The following is a 20,116-nucleotide window of genomic DNA, read 5'->3' on the forward strand; positions in this document are numbered from 1 at the left end:
GGTGCAACCTCTGACATCCCTCTACACTGTCCACAACATCCCAACTTTTGTGTCATCAGCAAACTTACAAAACACTCCCTCCACTCTCTCATCCAGGTAATTGATAAAAATCAGGTAGAATATGGGTCCCAGAATAGATCCCAGAGGCACATCACTGGTCACCGACCTCCATGTTGAATATGACCCGTCTACAACCACTCTTTGCCTTCTGTGGAGAAGCCAGTTCTGGATCCACAATCGATGATTCCTTGGATCCTATGGCTCCTTACTTTCTCAATAAGCCTTGCATGGGGTACCTTATCAAATGTCTTGCTGAAATCCATATACACTACATCTACTGATCTACCTTCATCAATGTGTTCAGTTACATCTTCGTAAAATAAAATCAGGCTCGTTAGACACGACCTCTCTTGACAAAGCAATGCTGACTACTCGTAGTCATATTATACCTCTACAAATATTCATAAGTCCTGCCTCTCAGCATCTTCTCCATCAACTTACCAACCACAAGTAAAACTCACTTGTCTATAATTCCGTGGACTATCTCTGCTCCATTTCTTGAATAAGGGAACAACATCCGCTACCTTCCGATCCTCCGGAACTTCTCCAGGCCCACTGTTGATGCAAAGATCATCGCCAGAGTCTCAGCAATCTCCTCCCTCGCCTCCCAAAGTGGCATGGGGTACATCTCATCCGGTCCCTTCGACTTATCCAGTATGATGTTTTCCAAATGATCCAGCACATCCTCTTTCTTAATATGTACATGTTCAAGCTTTTCAGTCCGCTGCAAGTTATGACTACAATCGCCAATATCAATTTCCACAGTGAATATTGAAGTAAAGTATTCATTAAATACCTCTGCTATTTTTCAGGTTCCATACACACTTTCCCACTGTCACTTTTGATAGGTCCTATTCTTTCACGTCTTATCCTTTTGCTCTTCACATACTTGTAGAATGCCTCAGGGTTTTCCTTAATACCGCTTGCCAAGGCTTTTTCATGGCTCCTTACCGCTCTCCTAATTTCTTTCTTAATTTCCTTCCTGCTAGCCTTATAGTCTACTAGATACCTAGCATTACCTAGCTCTCTGAACCTTTGGTAAGCCTTTCTTTTCTTCTGGACTATAGTCTTCTACAACCTTTGTACACCATGGTCCCTGTACCCTACCAGAACTCCCCTGGATCATTGGAACGTGCCTATGTAGAACTCCACAAAAATATCCACTGATTGCTTGCCACATTTCTTCCATACGTTTCCCAATTTAAGCTTCCAAGTTCCTGTCTGGTAGCCTCATAATTCACCTTACTCCAATTAAACTATTTTCGAACTTGTCTGTTCCTATCTCTCTCTCCAAAGTTTTTGCAAAGGAGATAAAATTATGATCACTATTTCCAAAATGTTCTACCACTGAGAGGTCTGACACCTGACCAGGTTCATTTCCCATTCCAAATCAAGTACAGTCTCTCCTTTTGTAGGCTTATCTACATATTGTGTCACGAAACCTTCCTGATCACTTCTAACAACTCCAATCCATCTAAATCCCTTGCTTTAGGGAGATGCTAATCGATATTTTGGAAATTAAAATCTCCCACCACGACACGTCTGTTATTATTACACCTTTCCAGGATATGTTTTCCTATCTGCTCCTCGATATTCCTGTTATTATTGGGCGGCCTATATATATATATATATAAAAAGACCCAGTAGAATTATTGACCCTGTCCTGTTCCTAACCTCCACCCACAGAGACTTAGTAGACAATCCCTCCATGACATCCACCTTTTCTGCAGCCGTGACACTATCGCTGATCAACAGAGCTACTCCTCCAGCTCTTTTACCCTCCACCCCCCACACCGTCCTTTCTGAAACATCTCAAGTGCCTGTAATGGTCACCACATCATAGCCGCAATACTGATCCACGCGATATGCTCATACGCTTTGTTCACAATACTGCTGGCTTTAAATTGGACACATCTCAAACCGACGGTCTTAGCGAGTCCCTTATCGATCACCTGCCCGATCCTCCCTCACACACTGTCTCAAAGCTTTCTCTAGTTGTGGGCCAACCGTCGGTCCTAAAAGGCTTCCCTTTTATCCTTAAACTGAGATCCCTCGTTCTGGACTTCCTCAACATCGGGAACAATCTTCCTGCATCTAGCCTGTCCAATATCTTTAGGATTTTATACGTTTCAATAAGATCCCAAGTCAATCTTCAAAATCCCGGAGAGTATAAGCCTAGTCGATCCAATATTTCATCAATTGAAAGTCCTGCCATCCCAGAATGGTGAACCTTATTCCTACTTCGTCTATGGCAAGAATGTCTTTCCTCAGATCAGGGGACCAAAACTGCACACAATACTCCAGGTTTGGTCTCACCAAGTCCTTGTACAACTGCAGAAGTACCTCCCTGCTCCTGTACTCAAATCCTCTTGCTATAAATGCCAGCATACCATTTGTCTTTTTCACCGCCTGCTGTACCTGCATGCCCACTTTCAATGACTGGTGTATAATCACATCCAGGTCTCGTTGCTCCTTCCCTTATCCTAACCGGTCACCATTCAGATAATAATCTGTTTTCCTGTTTTTGCCACCAAAGTGTTTTTTTTTCCATAAAAAATTGCATCTGCCATGAATTTGCCCACTCACCTAACCTATCCAAGTCACCCTGCATTCTCTTAGCGTCCTCCTCACAGGTACACTGCCTCCCAGCTTCGTGTCATCCTCAAACTTGGAGATGCTGCATGTAATTCCCTCATCTAAGTCATTGATATATTTATTGTAAATGTAAACAACTGGGGTCCCAGCACTGAGCCTTGCTGTACCCCACTAGTCACTGCCTGCCATTCTGAAAAGGTCCAGTTTATTCCCACTCTTTGCTTCCTGTCTGCCAACCAATTTTCCATCCACATCAACACCATACCCCCGATACCGTGTGCTTTAAGTTTGCACACCAATCTCCTGTGTGGGACCTTGTCAAAAGCCTTTTGAAAATCCAAATATACCACATCCACTGGTTCTCCCATATACACTCTACTAGTTACATCCTCAAAAAAAAAATTGAGGCTCGTCAGACATGATTTTCCTTTCACAAATCCATGCTGACTTTGCCCGATGGTTTCACAGCTTCCCAAATGTGCTGTTATCACATCTCTGATAACTGACTCTAGCATTTTCTCCACCACCGACGTTACGCTAACAGGTCTATAATTCCCCGGTTTCTCTCTCTCTTTTAAAAAAGAAAGCAAAGTTACATTGGCCACCCTCAAATCCTCAGGAACTAATCCAGAATCTAAAGGGTTTTGAAAAATTATCACCAATGCATCCACTATTTCTTGAGCTTCTTCCTTAAGGACTCTGGGATGCAGACCATCTGGCCCTAGAGATTTATCTGCCTTTTATCCCTTCAATTTAACTAACACCACTTCCCTACCAACATGCATTTCCCTTGGTTCCTCCATCTCACTAGACCCTCTGTCCCCTACTATTTCCGGAAGATTATTTATATCCTTCTTTGTGAAGACAGAACCAAAGTAGTTATTCAATTGGTCTGCCATGTCCTTGTTCCCGATGATCAATTCACCTGATCCTGACTGTAAGGGACTTACCTTTGTCTCAACCAATCTTTTTCTTTTCACATATCCATAAAAGCTCTTACAGTCAGTTTTTATGTTCCCTGCCAGTTTTCTCTCATAATCTTTTTTTCCCCCTTTCCTAATTCAGTCCTTTGTCCTCCTCTTCTGGACTCTCAATTTCTCCCAGTCCTCAGGTGAGCTGCTTTTTCTGGCTAATTTGTATTTTTCTTCTTTGGAATTGATACTACCCCTAATTCACTTGTCAGCCAATGGTGCACTACTTTCCCCGGTTTATTCTTTTACCAAAATGGGATGAACAATTGTTGTAGCTCATCCATGCGATCTTTAAATGCTTGCCAGTTCATATCCATCGTCAACCCTTTAAGTGTCATTTGCCAGTCTATCTTAGCTAATTCACGTCTCATACCTTCAAAGTTACCCTTCTTTTAGTTCGGAACCTTTCTTTCTGAATTAACTATGCCACTCTCCGTATTAAGGAAGAATTCCACCATACTATGGTCACTCTTGCCCAAGGTGCCGGTCACGACAAGATTGCTAATTAACCCTTCCTCATTGCTCAACACCCAGTCTAGAATGGCCTGCTCTCTTGTTGGTTCTTCCACATGTTGGTTCAGAAAACCGTCCCGCATATCTTCGAAGAAATCCTCTTCCTCAGCACCCTTACCAATCTGGTTCACCCAATCTATATGTAGATTGAAGTCACCCATTATAACTGCTTTTCATTTATTGAATGCATTTCTAATTTCCTGTTTAATGCCATCCCCAACCTCACTACTACTGTTAGGTGGCCTGTACACAACTCCCACCGGCGGTTTCTGCCCCTTAGTGTTACGCAGCTCTACCCACATCGATTCCACATCCTCCCGGCTAATGCCCTTCCTTTCTATTGCGTTAATCGCCTCTCTAACCAGTAATGCTACTCCACCCCCTTTTCCTTTATTTCTATCCCTCCTGAATATTGAATATCCCTGATTGTTGAGCTCCCATCCTCGGTCACCCTGGAGCCATGTCTCTGTGATCCCAACTATATCATATTCATTAATGACTATCTGTACGTTTAATTCATCCACCTTGTTACGAATGCTTCTTGCAATGACACACAAAGCCTTCAGGCTTGCTTTTACAACACTCTTGGCCCTTATACAATTATGTTGAAAAGTGGCCATTTTTGGTTTTTACCCTGGATTTGCCGGCCTGCCACTTTTACTTTTCACCTTACTACTTTTTGCTTCTACCCTAATTTTACACCCCTCTGTCTTCCTGCACTTGTTCCCATCCTCCTGCCACATTAGTTTAAATCCTCCTGAAAAACAGTAGCAAATGCTCAACCTGGGACATTTTTTCCAGTACAGCCTAGGTGCAGACCGTCCTGTTTGTACCGGTCCCACCCCCTTCAGAACTGTTTCCAATGCCCCAGAAATTTGAATCCCTCCCCCTTGCACCATTTTCAAGCCACGTATTCACCTGATATATCCTCCTATTTCTACTCTGTCTAGCACCTGGCACTTGTAGTAATCCACAGGTTATTACCTTTGTGGTCCTACTTTTTAGTTTAGCTGCTAACTCCCTAAATTCACCTTGTAGGACTTCATCCCATTTTATTCCTAATCGTTGGTTCCTATGTGAACCACAATCACTGGCTGTTCGCCCTCCCACTCCAGAATGTCCTGCAGCCGCTCAGAAACATCCTTAACCCTTGCACCAGGGAGGCAACATAACCTCTTGGAGTCTCGTTTGACGCCGCAGAAACGCCAATCTATTCCCCCTACAATCGAATCCCGTATCACTATAGCTCTCCCACACCTTTTCCTTCCCTCCTATGCCGCAGAGCTACCCATGGTGCCATGAACTGGGCTGCTGCTGTCTTTTCCTGATGAGACATCTCTCCCAACAGTATCCAAAACACTATATCTGTTTAGGAGGAAGATTTCCTCTGGAGACTCCTGCACTACCTGCCAACTGCTACGCAGTTTAGTGGCCACCCATTCCCTTTCTGCCTGTGTAGTCTTTACCTGCGGTGTGTCCAACTCACTAAACGTGCTATTCACGATTTTCTCAGCATCGCGGATGCTCCAGTATGATCCCTGTCGCAGCTCCAGCCACTCAACGCGGTCTGACAGAAGCTGCAGCTGGACACATGTCCTGCACACATAGTCGTCAGGGACACTAGAAGTATCCCTGATTTCCCACAAGCTGCAGGATGAACAAACCACGGCGCCGATCAGCTGTCATGACCTACCCAATACGTTACAGACTCGCCGCCTTCCTTGATTCAAATAAAATACCGTTCTGCTTTTAAAGGAACTTACCCCGCCTTACCTCACTTGGAGTGAAGCTCGTCCTCAGCCTCTGCTCGCCGAAGCCCCTCGAGACAAAACCTTCCTATTCTGTCTCCCTCTATTCCGTCGCCCGCTCCGTCAAACTGCTCTCTTTTAAATACTCCCGCTACCTCACGGAACGACTTGAACGCACTTGCGCAGTCCTGTCCCGATCAACAGCCGAGAAAAAAATTGTGACTCCTCAGATAGAAACACAATTCATACTCAAATGCAGAAGGCTCTATACTATACCCAGGTTTTCATGAGAAGTGGCAATTTACCTTCGAACAACGCAACTACCAGGCAATGAACATCTCCAACAGGAGAGGCTCCAAACATCATCTCTTGGCATTCCGTGGTATACCATACTATTGACATCGTGGCGGTTACTATTGACAGGAAACTGAACTCGTCTAGCCATAGAAACACGGTGGCTGCTAAAGCAGATCAAAGGCTAGGAATTCTGTGTTGTGTAACTCACTTCCTGACTTTCCAAACCCTGTCCACCATCCACTAAGTTCAGGTCTGGAGTGTAATGGAATACTCCCTATTCGGCTGGATTGGTGCAGCTCCATCAATACTCAAGAAGCTTAATACCATCCAGTAAAAGGTTCCCCACTTGATTGTTACCCCTTCCACAGGCATCCAATCCTTCCACCATCGACGAACACTGGTGCATCTCCAGCAACACTCAAGAAGCCTGATTGGCCCCCATTGGTCCCACTTTATTGGTACCCGTTCGAGAAGTGTCATATTCCTCCACCTTGCAGTGTGTACTATCTACAAGTTATACTACAACAACGCAAAACAGTTCTTAAGGCAGCACCTCCGTACCCACAACCGCTACAATCTAGAAGGACGATAACAACAGGTACCTGGAAACATCACCACTTGGAAATCCACCACCAACTCTGAACTTTGAGACGCTCCATTTGGGGCATGTATTGTTTCTTGAAAAGAAGGAAGTTATAAAGTTGCTGCCGGCCCTCTTAGCGGCAAGTAAGAAATCAATCACTAGAAAGTGGCTAAATCCAATATCACCTACATTAGAAGATTGGCACGAAATTATCTTGGAAATATTTAAAATGGAAAAGTTGACTTACTCCCTGAGAATTCAAAAAGAAAAAAAAATCATCACATCTGCAATAAATGGATTGAATACATAACCCCAATGCGAGCAGACTTTAGATGACTCTCCTAATGATTTATACTGCTCTTCTCATCAACACGGTAATATTGCTAACGGAGGCACCCCTAGTCTAAATGTCTATTGTGTTTTTTTTTTGTTTGTTTTGTTTTGGAAAATAGAGAATTAATACAAGGAAAGGAAAAGATTTGGGAAAGGGATAAAAACATGATAAAATTAAGTAAATAAGTACATAGGGATTGGATAATTATGTCTGGGGGCAGGAGCAAGCATGAACAAATTAGGATATAATCATCTACAATAGTTGTTACATAGACTTGCATACAACATTTTGTACCAGTAGAAATGGTCCAGAAGAGATATATGGAAACTATTTTTACTATTTTTCTTAACAACTAATACCATTACTTAGCCTAATAGATTAGAATTACCACTGTACATAATTATCTATTTATGTGTCTAATTTCCTTTTATACCATCTCAATGTGTACTTAAGAAAGTATAAATAATTATAGTTTTATACATACAAAAAAAATGGAAAAGGTTCACATGTGAAAAAAAACATGATAATTGTGAATTCCTTATCCAAATAAAAATAAAATTAAAAAAAGAAAAAAAATCAACAACCAACTCACTCACCACCCTGACTTGGAAACATATCGCAGTTCCTTCATTATCGCAGGGTCAAAGTCTTGGAATTTCACACCCCCCCCACCCCCGCCAGCAGCACCTCAGGGATTGCAGCAGTTTAAGAAGGCAGCTGAAATCACATTTTCAAGGGCAACTAGGGATGGGAAATAAATGTTGCCTTCGCTGGCGAGGCCCACATCCCTTTAATGAATAAATGAAGGAATAAAGGAGTATATACAGAATGCCGGTGTACCCAGCAGGTCTGGCAGCATCTGTGGAGGGAAACAAACACTCGAGGCTTTCCTGCAAGAGCATTTTCAGGACTGGAGAGAAGGCTCTCAACAGTAAGAATGAAAACAAGCTTTGAGGCATTAGCCACAACAGGTGGGGAGAGATGTGAGCGGATGTGCGAGGTTGACATGAGCAAACATCATGGCAGCCGGTATGTAGAACAAGCAAAGGGGTAAAGGGGTAAAATGAAGGGATTTATTGCAGAGAAGTGAACTATGGGATGATGGGAATAAGAAAAGTTAACAGAGGGAGCTTATGGACATTTGAAGAGAAGTGAAAGGTGAGAGGATAGCCAGAGTGGGGAATACATAATTAAGTGAGAGGAGGTAAAATCAGAAAATCTGTAATAAATTATGTTCATTCCGTCATGGTTAAGGAGGATACCCAGAAAAAAAAGTAAAAAGAAAATAGCTAATTCTCCAGGAATCATTCTGATTGGGGCAGATGGGAGAGAGTGAGAGAAGAGAACGTCAGAGAGAGAGAGAGAGAGAGAGAGAGAGAGAGAGAGAGAGAGGGAGGGAGAGAGAGGGAAAGAGAGTGAGTTTGGGGTAGCAATAAGTTGCTATAATCTCCGGATTTCTTCCGTGGGTCTGTTGCACTTTGTTCTGTACGTTACATATTATGACGTGGCGCTGAAACGTGTACGGTGTACTTGATCAGATTTCAGCAACCGAGACAATTACGCTTGGAAGAGGGTGCAGATGCTAACAAAAAAATAAAAGAGTTGACATGCAGTTAAAAGCTTTCAAAACACGGGCATGGGGCGTTCGTATGCAGTGATGAATAGCAATTAACTGGATTTAACTTGCTTGTATCTTACAAGAAGGCGGTAAGACGCCAAAATGCTGTTTGCATGTGACGACGACTTTTTTTCCCTTGAGAAGAAACAGCAAATGACTTATTTTCCTTGAGGAAATGTGCTGTGTGTTTGATTGGCAATTGCAATAAGTTCGCCGTAAAGGGCGCATACTGAGAACTCAGAGGCGTGGAATTTCTTGTCAAATACGTAAATAACACCCAGCTGACAGACTTGCGAAGCACTACGATATAGAACCACTATAATCTCATTAGCTGCATTTTCAAATGAAATCGGTCGCTGCAAACCATTGGTAGTTCTGAGAAACATTTCCTGACTTCATACAAATATGGGACAATAAATAACGTGAATAATCTTTTTTTTTGTTTGTTTGTTTCTTTTGAATAGTATTTACAAGTGAACAGTTAATGCCTACATCGACGGTTACAAGAGAAAAAAAAATCCCTCGGCAGGGCATTACGTAATCTGGACAGCTACTTATGCTTCCAGATATCTTTGCGGGACTAGTGTAACCCAGCCCTCCAACTTCAATTTGTTGAATATACAGAAGTACCAGACGACTTATACAGATTTACAACAGGTCGCTCAGTCCAGTTCTTCTTTACCAGATATCCAACTCTTATGAAAACCAATGCCATTATTGAGGAGGTGGACAATTGTCTCTGTCTCAATAGTACTTAAAGTACGTAGTGAATTAGTCTTTCAGTGTTTTGAAAATACCTGTTTCCTTCATCCGCTCAGAGTCTATTCCAGATTTTACGCACTCGCTTAATGAAAATAAAATTTCCTCAAATGCCCATTAATTACTTCATCCTCATGTTCTGTCCGTGCCTTCATGGGTTTTGAGTTGAACTCTAGAAAACTGACCGATGGATGCAAGTCTTTAAGTTCGTTCAAATTGCTATAAAAATGTTTAATCAAACTGATGATTTATCAGTACGTCGGTAACAGAGTAGTTTTTAAAACATTTAATTCCTTGAATACCGTCACGATCTTTTTTTGTTTTCAGCACCTTATTTAAATGAGATCACCGGCCGCGACATACAGCTGGCAAGTTCAGTAGTAATTTGGAAATAAAATAGAAGGTCTGCAAGTACTTTGAAGTTGTTTTATTTCATGGTAAAATAAATAAAGATTACCAAGCATATTTCCACGTGTTTAATTCATTGTATAACTCCTTGTCTTTTGCTAGTTCTGTGGGCCTCATTACTATTGTGTCTATTTTTAATTCACGGAATAACAATTTAATATAAAATCACACAGATGTACAAATACCAATATTCAGTTTAGTGTCAAATTAGGGTCAAAGACAATCGTCCTAATCCTGGTCACTTGACATTTTACCTCCAAACTTTTTTAAATTATATATTTTTAACTGAATGTCGCCAGTCATTCTGTTACTAATGACAACTTCTTCTCTTAGGTTGCCCCCCAAAAGCCCTGAAAACTGCATTTAGTTTGCCTTTCTTAAAACAGAAGAAGCGAGATGAGCAATTATTAATAACTGCAGGCCTATATCAAACTTACAATGCTTAAGTAACATCATTAAAAATGCGGTTTATCATCAAGTCAACAGCTTTTTGTCTCGTCGCAACTGTATGCAATATCCCCAATTCGGATTTCGACAATAGCATAGGACGAGGATTGTTGTGACCAAGGTGTCAAATAAAATCCGCTTAAAACATGATGATGATAACATTTCACTTTTGGTTTTGCTGAATCTCACAGTTGACCGACCATGGCATATTACGTGGCAGATGGAAGACTATGTGGGATGCTCCAGTACATTCCTAAAGTGGTTTAAAACGCTTAACACAAGATAGGGTCTATTTTGTATCGATTGTCCGCTGCATATCTGACCGAACAAGAATGACGTACGGAGTGCCTCAGTTGTCCATACGAGGTCCTCTTCTTTTTAACATACTGTACACATGCTCCTTCTTGCTCACCCCACGGTAAGCAACAAAATGCCTTACCTTTTGATATAAATAAACAATTTAGATAATGGAATTGATTGATTTGTGGAAAAGTTCTCGAACGGTACGACGATAAGTAGAGGTGTAGGTAGTATTGTGGAAAACATTCGATTGCTGCGGACTTAGATAAATTAGAAGGATAGGCAAAAAACGTAGCAGGTGGAATACAGTGTTGGTAAATGTATGACAATGCATTTTGGTAATAGAAACAATAGTACAAACTACTATCGAGATTGGGGAGAAAATTAAAACATCAGAGTTTCAGAGAGTACTAGAAGTCCTGCTGCAAGACTCCCAGAAAGTTAATTCGCAGGGTGAGACTGTGGGAAAGAAGGCAAATGCAGTGTTGACATTTAATTTACGATGAATAGAATATAAAAGTAAGGAGATCATGCTGAGGCTTTCAAGGACACAAGGCAGGTGCACTTGAAATACTGCCAACAATTTTGGGCCCCATATCTCAGTAGGGATTTGCTGCTATTCAGGCGAATTCAGAGGAGGTTCAACAGAATGATCCGGGAATTACGGTATTAGCTTAGAGAAGCATTTTGGCAGTTTTTGGGCCGGTGCTCACCTTTCTGTAGAAGAATGCTGGGGATCTCTTTGATACCAACCTAGTGTTGAAAGCAATAGATAAACTGGATGTGGAGAGGTTGTTTGGTCTGTTGGGTGTATCGGGAGCTAGAGGCATAGCTTCAAAATTGATGGGTGACTTTTTAGAACAGAGGTAAGTTAAGGATTATTATTTTTTTTTGACAGAGAGTAGTGAATCTGTGGAAAGCTTTGCATAGGCTGCAGTGGAAGCTAAGTCACCACGTATATTTAAACCGGAAGTTGACAGTGTCCTGATTGCTCAGGGCTTCACAGCATTTGGCTATCAGGCAGGTCCACGGGGTTGTGTAGGATCCGGGATCAGCAATGATGGAATGAATGACCTAATTCTGCTCCGATATCTTATGATCCTGTGGATTTACTTATGCAGATCACACCCCTATGCATAAAATACAATCACAAAAATAATGGATTGTTCAAATAACTGTTCGGACGAGTCATTATTTCCTGCAGTTAAACAGAGAAATTTGATAAATTGTTTTTGTTGTCAAAGAAAAGAACGATTAAATGTTAGTGCTCACTTGCAATCGTGATATCGCAGACAACAACCCAAGCCCTAATCCTTGGTGTTGTGATGGACTTAAATTTTAACTGCCACATTCAGACAGTTACAAAGTTAGCCAACTACACTTGTAAATATTTTGGGAGAGTTAAAGATCCCAAGGAAGATCTATAAGAAAAAAATCGACCATTATTTACATTTAGTAGGTCTGACTGATGTAATGGAATTTTCATAGATTTGTGTAAGAATCCTTCAGACAGCCGCAGCTAATTCAGAATATTGCTGCTGGAGTCCGCACTAAGGTGAAGAACGTAGAATAAATCGGTCCAGTTTCCAAATCACTACACTCGCTTCCTGTCCTGAAAGGTTTTAATCAGCTGTATTACGACGTGTTTGTAAATAACTGAAGGGTCTTGGGACAAAATACATCATCAATTTTTGACGCATTATTAACTTTCCCGAGTTCTCTGGTCGTCTGGGGTAGGTTTGCATATCGTCCCCATTGTCAAAACAAAATACAGTGCTGCAGCGTTTGGTTACCATCCTCCACATATTTGGATGGGCCTTCCAGAGGATCCAAAGTATGCGACATCGTTAATCGCTTTTATCTTCATTTTTAAAATCGGTTTTGTTGATGCATGACTTTCTATAGCTATAAAATGACACAAGACACAAGAAATTGATATATATATATATATATAATATATAGCTGGAGGGAAAATATCAAAAATGATATTATACATATATATATATATATATATAAAGAAAATAAAACCATTTGGAACCAACTCCCGGAGGAATACTTCTTACAATCAGTTATATATATAACGAAGAAAGATCTTCAACCGCCAATTCACATTCATATAAAATAAGGTTGGAAGGAAATTAATTCAAATTAAATGATAATATTTGGCAAAGGAGCCCCATCTTCTCTCAAAATCGAATCGAGGATCAAAAGCTCGAACTCCGATTTATTTATTTATTCCCCCCCCCCAAACTAAGACATAACATTACTTCGGAAAGCCACTGAATTAATGTAAGGACAGAGGTATCTTTCCATTTCAATAACATAGCCCTTCTTGCCAACAATCTAACAAATACAATTATATCGTCTTCTGAAGATGAAATACCTTGAATATGACGCGAAACTATTCCAAATGGAACAGTCAGTGTATTAGGTTGTAAATTAATTTTCAAAGCATTAGAAATTGCAGAAAAAATAATTTCCAGAATGATTTTCATGACGAATATGACCGGAACATATGTGACAAGTTGGCTATTTCAGTTTTACGCCTATCACAATTGTTCTCTATGTTAGGAATATTTTGGACAGTCTTTCCTTTGTTAAGTAATAACGGTGAATAATTTTAAATTGAATTAAAAAGTAATTGGCAGATAGAGAAGAATAATTGAACATTTTCAGAAGTCGCATCCAATCTTCATTAACAAAGGTCATATTAAATTATTTCTCCCAATCGTGTTTAATATTTAGTGAGAGGTTATCTTTTTGTAGCAAAAGTAAATTATAAATTCGACCAATGGAGCATCTCATTAAATGATTCATTTTAAAAAGAGTATACAACAAATCGGATTTTTGCATATATGGAAACTTAGATAAGTATTTTTCTAAAAAATGTCTAAACTGAAAATATTGCAGCAAGTGTGTATGAGACAGAGAATAATTGCTAATTTATTCTTCAAAATTCATCAATCGACCATCACAAAATAAATCTGCTAAGAAAACAGATCCCCTTATTTTTCCATAAGAGAAAAAAAATTGGATCGGTTATTAAAGGTTTAAATAGAAAATTTCGATATAAAGAGCTAGACAATTTAAATTGTTTAAAATTAAAGGAGTTGCAAAACTGACAGCAAATCCGTGAGGCCCGTTTAATAACAGGGTAAAAATTTAAATTTGGAATTTTAGCAAGTTGTAAAGGTAATGGAGCTCCTACTAATGAGGTTAAATCGAATTGTTTGATAGCTTCTAATTCCCAATCAATTCAAGCTAGTTTTTGGCTCTTACCGAGCCAATAAGGCCAAAAACATAATTGCCGAATGTTAACAGCCCAATAATGAAATCTGAAATTAGGTAGTGCAGTCCACCATCCTTTTTCGATTTTTTGTAAATGATACTTATGAATTCTTTGTTTGTTATTATTCCAAATAAAGGAAGAAATAACAGAATCAATTTGATCAAAAATGTGATCGTTAAAAAGATAGGTATATTTTGAAAAATATGTAAAAATATAGGTAAAATCATCGTTTTCACAGCATCAATACGACCTATTAAAGAAAGAGTAAGTGGGTTCCATCCAGAAAATAATTGTTTCATAGTGTCCATTAAAGGAACTACATTAGCTTTATAAATCATATTGCTACTGTTATTATTAACAATTTCAGGTCCTCTTTTTTCACTCTCACGAGGTAATAGACAGGATGTCCATTAAGTCCTTCAATCTTGTGCTGCAGCCTTTGGCTATCATACTCCGTGAAGCTGAAAACATTCATTGTATCACTATAAATGGGACGATACATAAGATTTCTCTTTACACAGATGATCTTTTGGTTTATATTTCGAACTCTGAAGAATATATTTATAATCTTTTGGAAACAGTAAATGATTTTGGAAAATTTTCAGGATATAAAATTAACTTAAATAAAAGTGAATTGTCCCCATTAAATGCTGCTGTTTTCATATGTAACGATATTCTATTTAGAATTGTGAATTATTTTAAATATTTATGTAATATCGCTAATCTCTTTTCAGTCAGGAATTAAATAGTTTCCATTTGCTGTAGCTCTTAATTAGAATCTCCTGCACTGTAACTTCTATTTCTGTATAATTTTATTCCCTTATATATTCTCGAAAATGTGATGTCGGATACATATATCTTGTTTTGCATAAACACTTAGAACGGCCTTGTGTTTGAAGAGTTCATCTAGAAATAAAATTTGCTTGTTTTCTCTTCACTTTTGCTTCCTGCTGTTCAAGACGAAATCGCCAGAGACGACACATTTCTGTGGAAAAAATGGTTTATATCTGCTTCAACGTGGAGTAAATTGGTCAATATGTTACTGCAGCGATGACGATCCCACCTACTGTTAGACAGAAATAAAAAAAAATAAAATAAAACAGAACCTTCCGATACTGAGCTCTTGCACTGACAACGGTATGGTCCGAAACTCTGAGAGGTGAAAAATGATCGTCCAGTGAAAGTCTTCCCTTGATGTTTTCTGTCGGCCAAATTGCCTAAATTATTTTTTGTATCCCTACAGTATCATTGATCCAAATATTGATATCAGACAATGTAATGTAGCGTAAACCAGGCTAAAGCAAGGCGAGGGGAAAATAGAAAATTTAGAGACCATACAACTCTCTGCGATTGTGATAACATTCCAGTACTCATCGAGGACTCAGCTAGTTATTGGTTCCCAGAATGATAAGCCCGACACTATAATTCTACCCACCGTTGTTATTTCATGATGCATGGAACAAAATTGGAAAACAGTCAATAATATCTTTCAGATCAAATAAACAACTGGGTGGTTCTGAGGATTTGTATGCATACATGTTTTCCAAATCTCTGACGTGATCAAAAACCGTGGTATTATCCTCAAACAGCAAAAAACTGAATTGTTCATATCAAACTACATTAGACGTAACGTGGAGTATATTGTATCCAAGTAAATAAATGCAATCTTTGAAGTTCATTCTGTTATTAAGGTTAGAATGTTTGATCCATTGTCCTGTCCAACATGTTCACGGCATAGCCATCTGTTAAAAAAAAATTAAAAAAACAACGAATTAGAAGTCAAAATGTATTATCTACTGGATGTCATTTGGATATAAGCATCCAATATATTGTCCTATTATAAATGAATTATAATATGTTGTCCGAAGAATAACTTGATTTGTGCCACATTTTAGAATGTTTAACATCGCATTTTAAATTATATAAATGTATGGACAAGGTAAGCATAGGAGCGCCGATAGGACTGCTTTGAACTGGTGAACGGGACTGATTTCAGGGATTCATCTTCCAAACTGGAATAGCATGCTGAAGTTATTAACGACTTCATTGACACCTCAGATACGAGAAAATCTGCAGATGCTAGAAATTCAAGCAACACACCCAAACTGCTGGTGGAACGCATCAGGCCGGGCAGCATCAATGGCTGCCTGCAATTGGATCCTCGATTTCACAGTGTTTGCGGTTTAGTAATAACATACCCTCCTCGCTGACGACCAATACTGGTGCACCTCAGCGGTATGTACTTTGCCCACTGTTCTACTCTCGATGTACTGAGTGGCTTAGCATGGCTGAAATATCGCCTTTTATTTTCAAATCGTTATTATTATTATTATTATTATTATTATTATTATTATTATTATTATTATTATTATTATTGTTGTTGTTATTGTTATTATTATTATTATTATTATTATTATTATTATTATTGTTGTTATTGTTATTATTATTATTATTATTATTATTATTATCCAAAATTAGCACGAGTACATAGAAGTAAGCAACGCCTACAATGTCTCAAAAAAAATCATTTTAAAGGTTAAAAATATGGTGATAATGAAAAAAAAAACTAAACAAGAAAGGTTGGGGAAAAAAAAAACAGGAGCTCACCCCGGAAGCCAAAATGCTTCTAAAGATAAGCACCGAACTGACAGCAGGAAAAAAAAAAGTTTACCGAAAAATTACAATTAGATTGTGGAGGAAATCTATCAATTATCTCAAATGATAATAACGAGCAGATGAACTCCGGCTTTTCTCAAAAACAAATATAGTTTCAAAGTTTCGACTTCTAACTTTCTCCAAACTATGACGTAGCATCACTTGAGAGAACAATTGTGACAAAATGGGAGCTGATCTATCCTTCCACTTCAACAAAATGGCCTTCCTATCTTTCATTGTACCAAACACAATAACATCTTGGTCAGACACAGAGATACCGCGGATATTTTGAGAAGTTATTCCAAAAACACATTTAATTTGTTAGTTTGTAAACTAATGTTAAGTGCTTTAGAAAATGTTGAAAAAGCTGACTTCCAGACTGTTCCAGTATGGAACAAGACCAAAACACATGTGTCAGTGTAGCTGTCTCAGTTTTACATCTATCATAATAACTATCGACATTGGGAAATATTTTAGACAGTCTCCTTCGTCAAATGGTAACGATGTACAATTTTAAACTGAATCAGTAAATGACTAGCACAGATCGAAGAAGCGTTAACCTGTCATGGTCCGGATGGGGTTCCCTTTAAATTTAGCTTCTTTATTTTACGATCCGGACCGTTGATTCCCTGTTTTCCCGTGTCCATCGACTTTGGTGATTAGAGGCAATTAACACTCGGCTAAACCGGTAGTTTATAGTATCCGGCTTTCAGCCGTTCAGTGCGCGAGCGTCTGCAAAGTCACGGCGTGTCAATGTCATCTGGCCGGAGCAAGCCTTGTCTCCGCCCGAAGCGAGCGCCGGTAATTGGCTTTTACTCACCGGAGCAACCAAGTCCAGTTACCTCGCCGAAGTGAGACTGCAAAGTATCCTTATCAAGGTGGGCCCGTCCGTTATCCCGCCGGAGGGCATCAAGAAATGCTCTCCTCTGTTCCCGGGCCGAGTCGGGAGCTCGCCACTACCCGGAGGTTCCAAGTCAAGTCCTGGCTCTGGGCGGTTTTCAAGTACCATGTCAAGTCCTGGCCCTGGCGGCGTTCAAGTACCATGTCAAGTCCTGACCCTGGCGGTCTGTGATTCCTGGCCTAGCCCCGTGTCTGAAACCCTTCTCTGTCCCTCTCGCCTCTAGCCCTCGTCTGCAGCCCCCGCCTTCACGTCGGTCTAGTTACTTCACCGGAGCTAGATAGGTACTGTCTGGTGTCCATTCGTGTTGGTCTTCTCTTGTCTTGTCCTCGCCTCCGTGGGGTTAGTCAGGCCGTCTTGCCGTTTCCCAGCGGGGGGTCATGAGTCCCGTCCCTATGCCCTGTACCCAAGGAGGGGTCCCGGCTCTCTGTTCTGTGTATATGTCCAAGGTTCCATGTACCTGCTCTCCCGAGACCGAGGCTCTGTTTTCCATGTCCCTCCTCTCTCTAGCCCATGTCATGTTCGTGCCTGTTTCTGGAGTCGGAGCCCGATGCAGGACCCAGGAACTGAGTCCTTGCCCAGTCTCGGGCTCCGAGTCAGTACCTTAGCCTTTTCTTGTCTCCTCCAGTTCTAGGAGCCGATTCCGAGTCCAAGCCCAGACCCCTGGTCCCAGCCTAGTCGGAGTCCTGAGTTCTTATCCTGCTCGTTTTTCCTACTTCTGTCTTGCTCTCCTGGTATTGTACAATAAACTGAACCTAAGTAACCTCACTAGATGTGTCTTGCATTTGGGTCCACCCTTGCTCCCAATCCCCCACCATTGTGACATAACTTGCTTTAGAATCCGCTTCCAATCCTCCGTCATAAAGTGAAATTGAGTTCTTTTTTTTTCGAACCTTTTTTTTAATCTTAAAAAAGGACGCTTATCGCATTGTAATAATAAATATTAAATTTCTCCAATAGAACACTTCATCGAAGGTACGGTTACATAATAGTTTCTAACAGGTCAGCATCCAATATATATGGAAAATTAATTTTAAAAATTGTAAAAATTGACTAGCTTGAAGGAATTGTAAAAAAAAACGTGAGTATGAAAGAGAATATTTATCAACTACTTGTTCAAAAGACATCAGTCTATCTTTTCAAATAAACCCGAAGAAGAATTAATACTTTTATTTTTCCAAAGTTAAAAAAAAATGCGTCACTCAAAGAAGGCTTAAAAAAAGTAATGTCGATAAATTAAACTACAAAGTTTAACTCTTTTAAAATTAAAAAAAAATGCGGAACTGGAACCAAATTTGTAAAGGATGCTTAATCACAGGGTATAGGTTCAAACTACCATATTTTGCTAATTGTATTGGTGTAACAGCTCCCAATAGCAACGTTAAAACAAACTCTTTCAAAGCTTTCAATTCCAGGTCTACTCGAAGAGGCCGATCTTTCTTATCAATCCAATATAACCAAATTGACATGTATCGCACATTACAGCCCAGTAATACATTCTTAAATTAGGCAAAGCGAGAATTCCATCCTTTTGTTTCACTTTTGTAAGTGACATTCACTAATTCTTGGTATATTGTTATACCAAATAAAAGATAAAATAGTAGAATCAATCCGATCAAAAATAATTCTTAGTTAAAAAAAGGGATATTCTGAAATAAATATTTTTAAAAAGTTGGTAAAATCACCATTTTGACTATAAGGATGCGACCGACAAGTGAAAATGTAAGTGGACTCCAACTACTATATAAATACTTCATAGAGTCTACCAAAGGAATGAAATCGGCTTGATAAAGTTCCTTATATTTTTTAGTGATTATGACAGGTAAATATCAAAAAGAATCCGTGACTTTGAAGGAGTATTATCATATATAGATACAGATTCATTTATAGGAAATAATTCACTTCTACTAAAATTTATTTTATATCCTGAACACTTTCCAAATTAATTGAATAATTTTAGCAAGGCAGGAATACAGTTACCGTGATTAGATATATAAACCAATAAATCGTCAGCGTAAATAGAAATATTATGAATGGTCTCATTCACAAAAATCCCATGAATATTTTTAGCTTCACGCAGAGCAATAGCAATGGGTTCTAAAATTAAATTAAATAAAAAGAACTTAATGGACATCCTTGTCTTTTTCGCCATGAAAGCTGGAAAAAGGAGACCTTTAGATGTGAGTGACAACAGCAGCAATTGGAGCTTTGTATATCATTCCAAACCAGTTATTAAAATTAACACCAAAGCTAAATTTCTCTAAAGCATTAAACAAATATTTCCATTCGACTGGGTCCTTGTCCAGTCTCTGGCTCGGTGTCCAAGCCCGGGTTCCTAGCTCTCTTGTCCAGTCCTGTTCGAGGTTCCCGGTTTTCTCATCCATGCCCTTTCCCTCACCCTCTATCCTAGTCCTGTCCCTAGTACTTCAGTTTCTGTGTTTTGCACTTGGCTCTGTTCCCAGCCACCGCCGTATGACAGGAACAGCTTCCTCCCTTCAGCCATCCGATTACGTTTTTGGCACTTTTTAAAAAAATTCTCTGTACGTATACTGTAACTAATTTAATAATAATCGTTAGTAATATTATTATTATTATTATTATTATTATTATTATCTCCATTATTATTGTATTGTTCTTTCCA

General features: G+C 39.4%; 1 protein-coding gene across 1 annotated transcript in view; it reads right to left on the reverse strand.

Annotated features, from left to right (window-relative positions):
- Positions 1-9,744: 9,744 nt before the first annotated feature.
- LOC134339973 (NACHT, LRR and PYD domains-containing protein 13-like) overlaps positions 9,745-20,116 on the reverse strand; it is a 30,612-nt gene continuing 20,240 nt past the window's right edge. Inside the window, exon 7 of the mRNA XM_063036804.1 lies at positions 9,745-15,664. Within this exon, the coding sequence (XP_062892874.1) occupies positions 15,598-15,664 (67 nt within the window). The 3' untranslated portion in view covers positions 9,745-15,597. The remainder of the gene's footprint in view (positions 15,665-20,116) is intronic.

The sequence above is a fragment of the Mobula hypostoma genome, chromosome 31, assembly GCF_963921235.1.
Source record: "Mobula hypostoma chromosome 31, sMobHyp1.1, whole genome shotgun sequence".
Lineage (NCBI taxonomy): Eukaryota > Metazoa > Chordata > Chondrichthyes > Myliobatiformes > Myliobatidae > Mobula > Mobula hypostoma.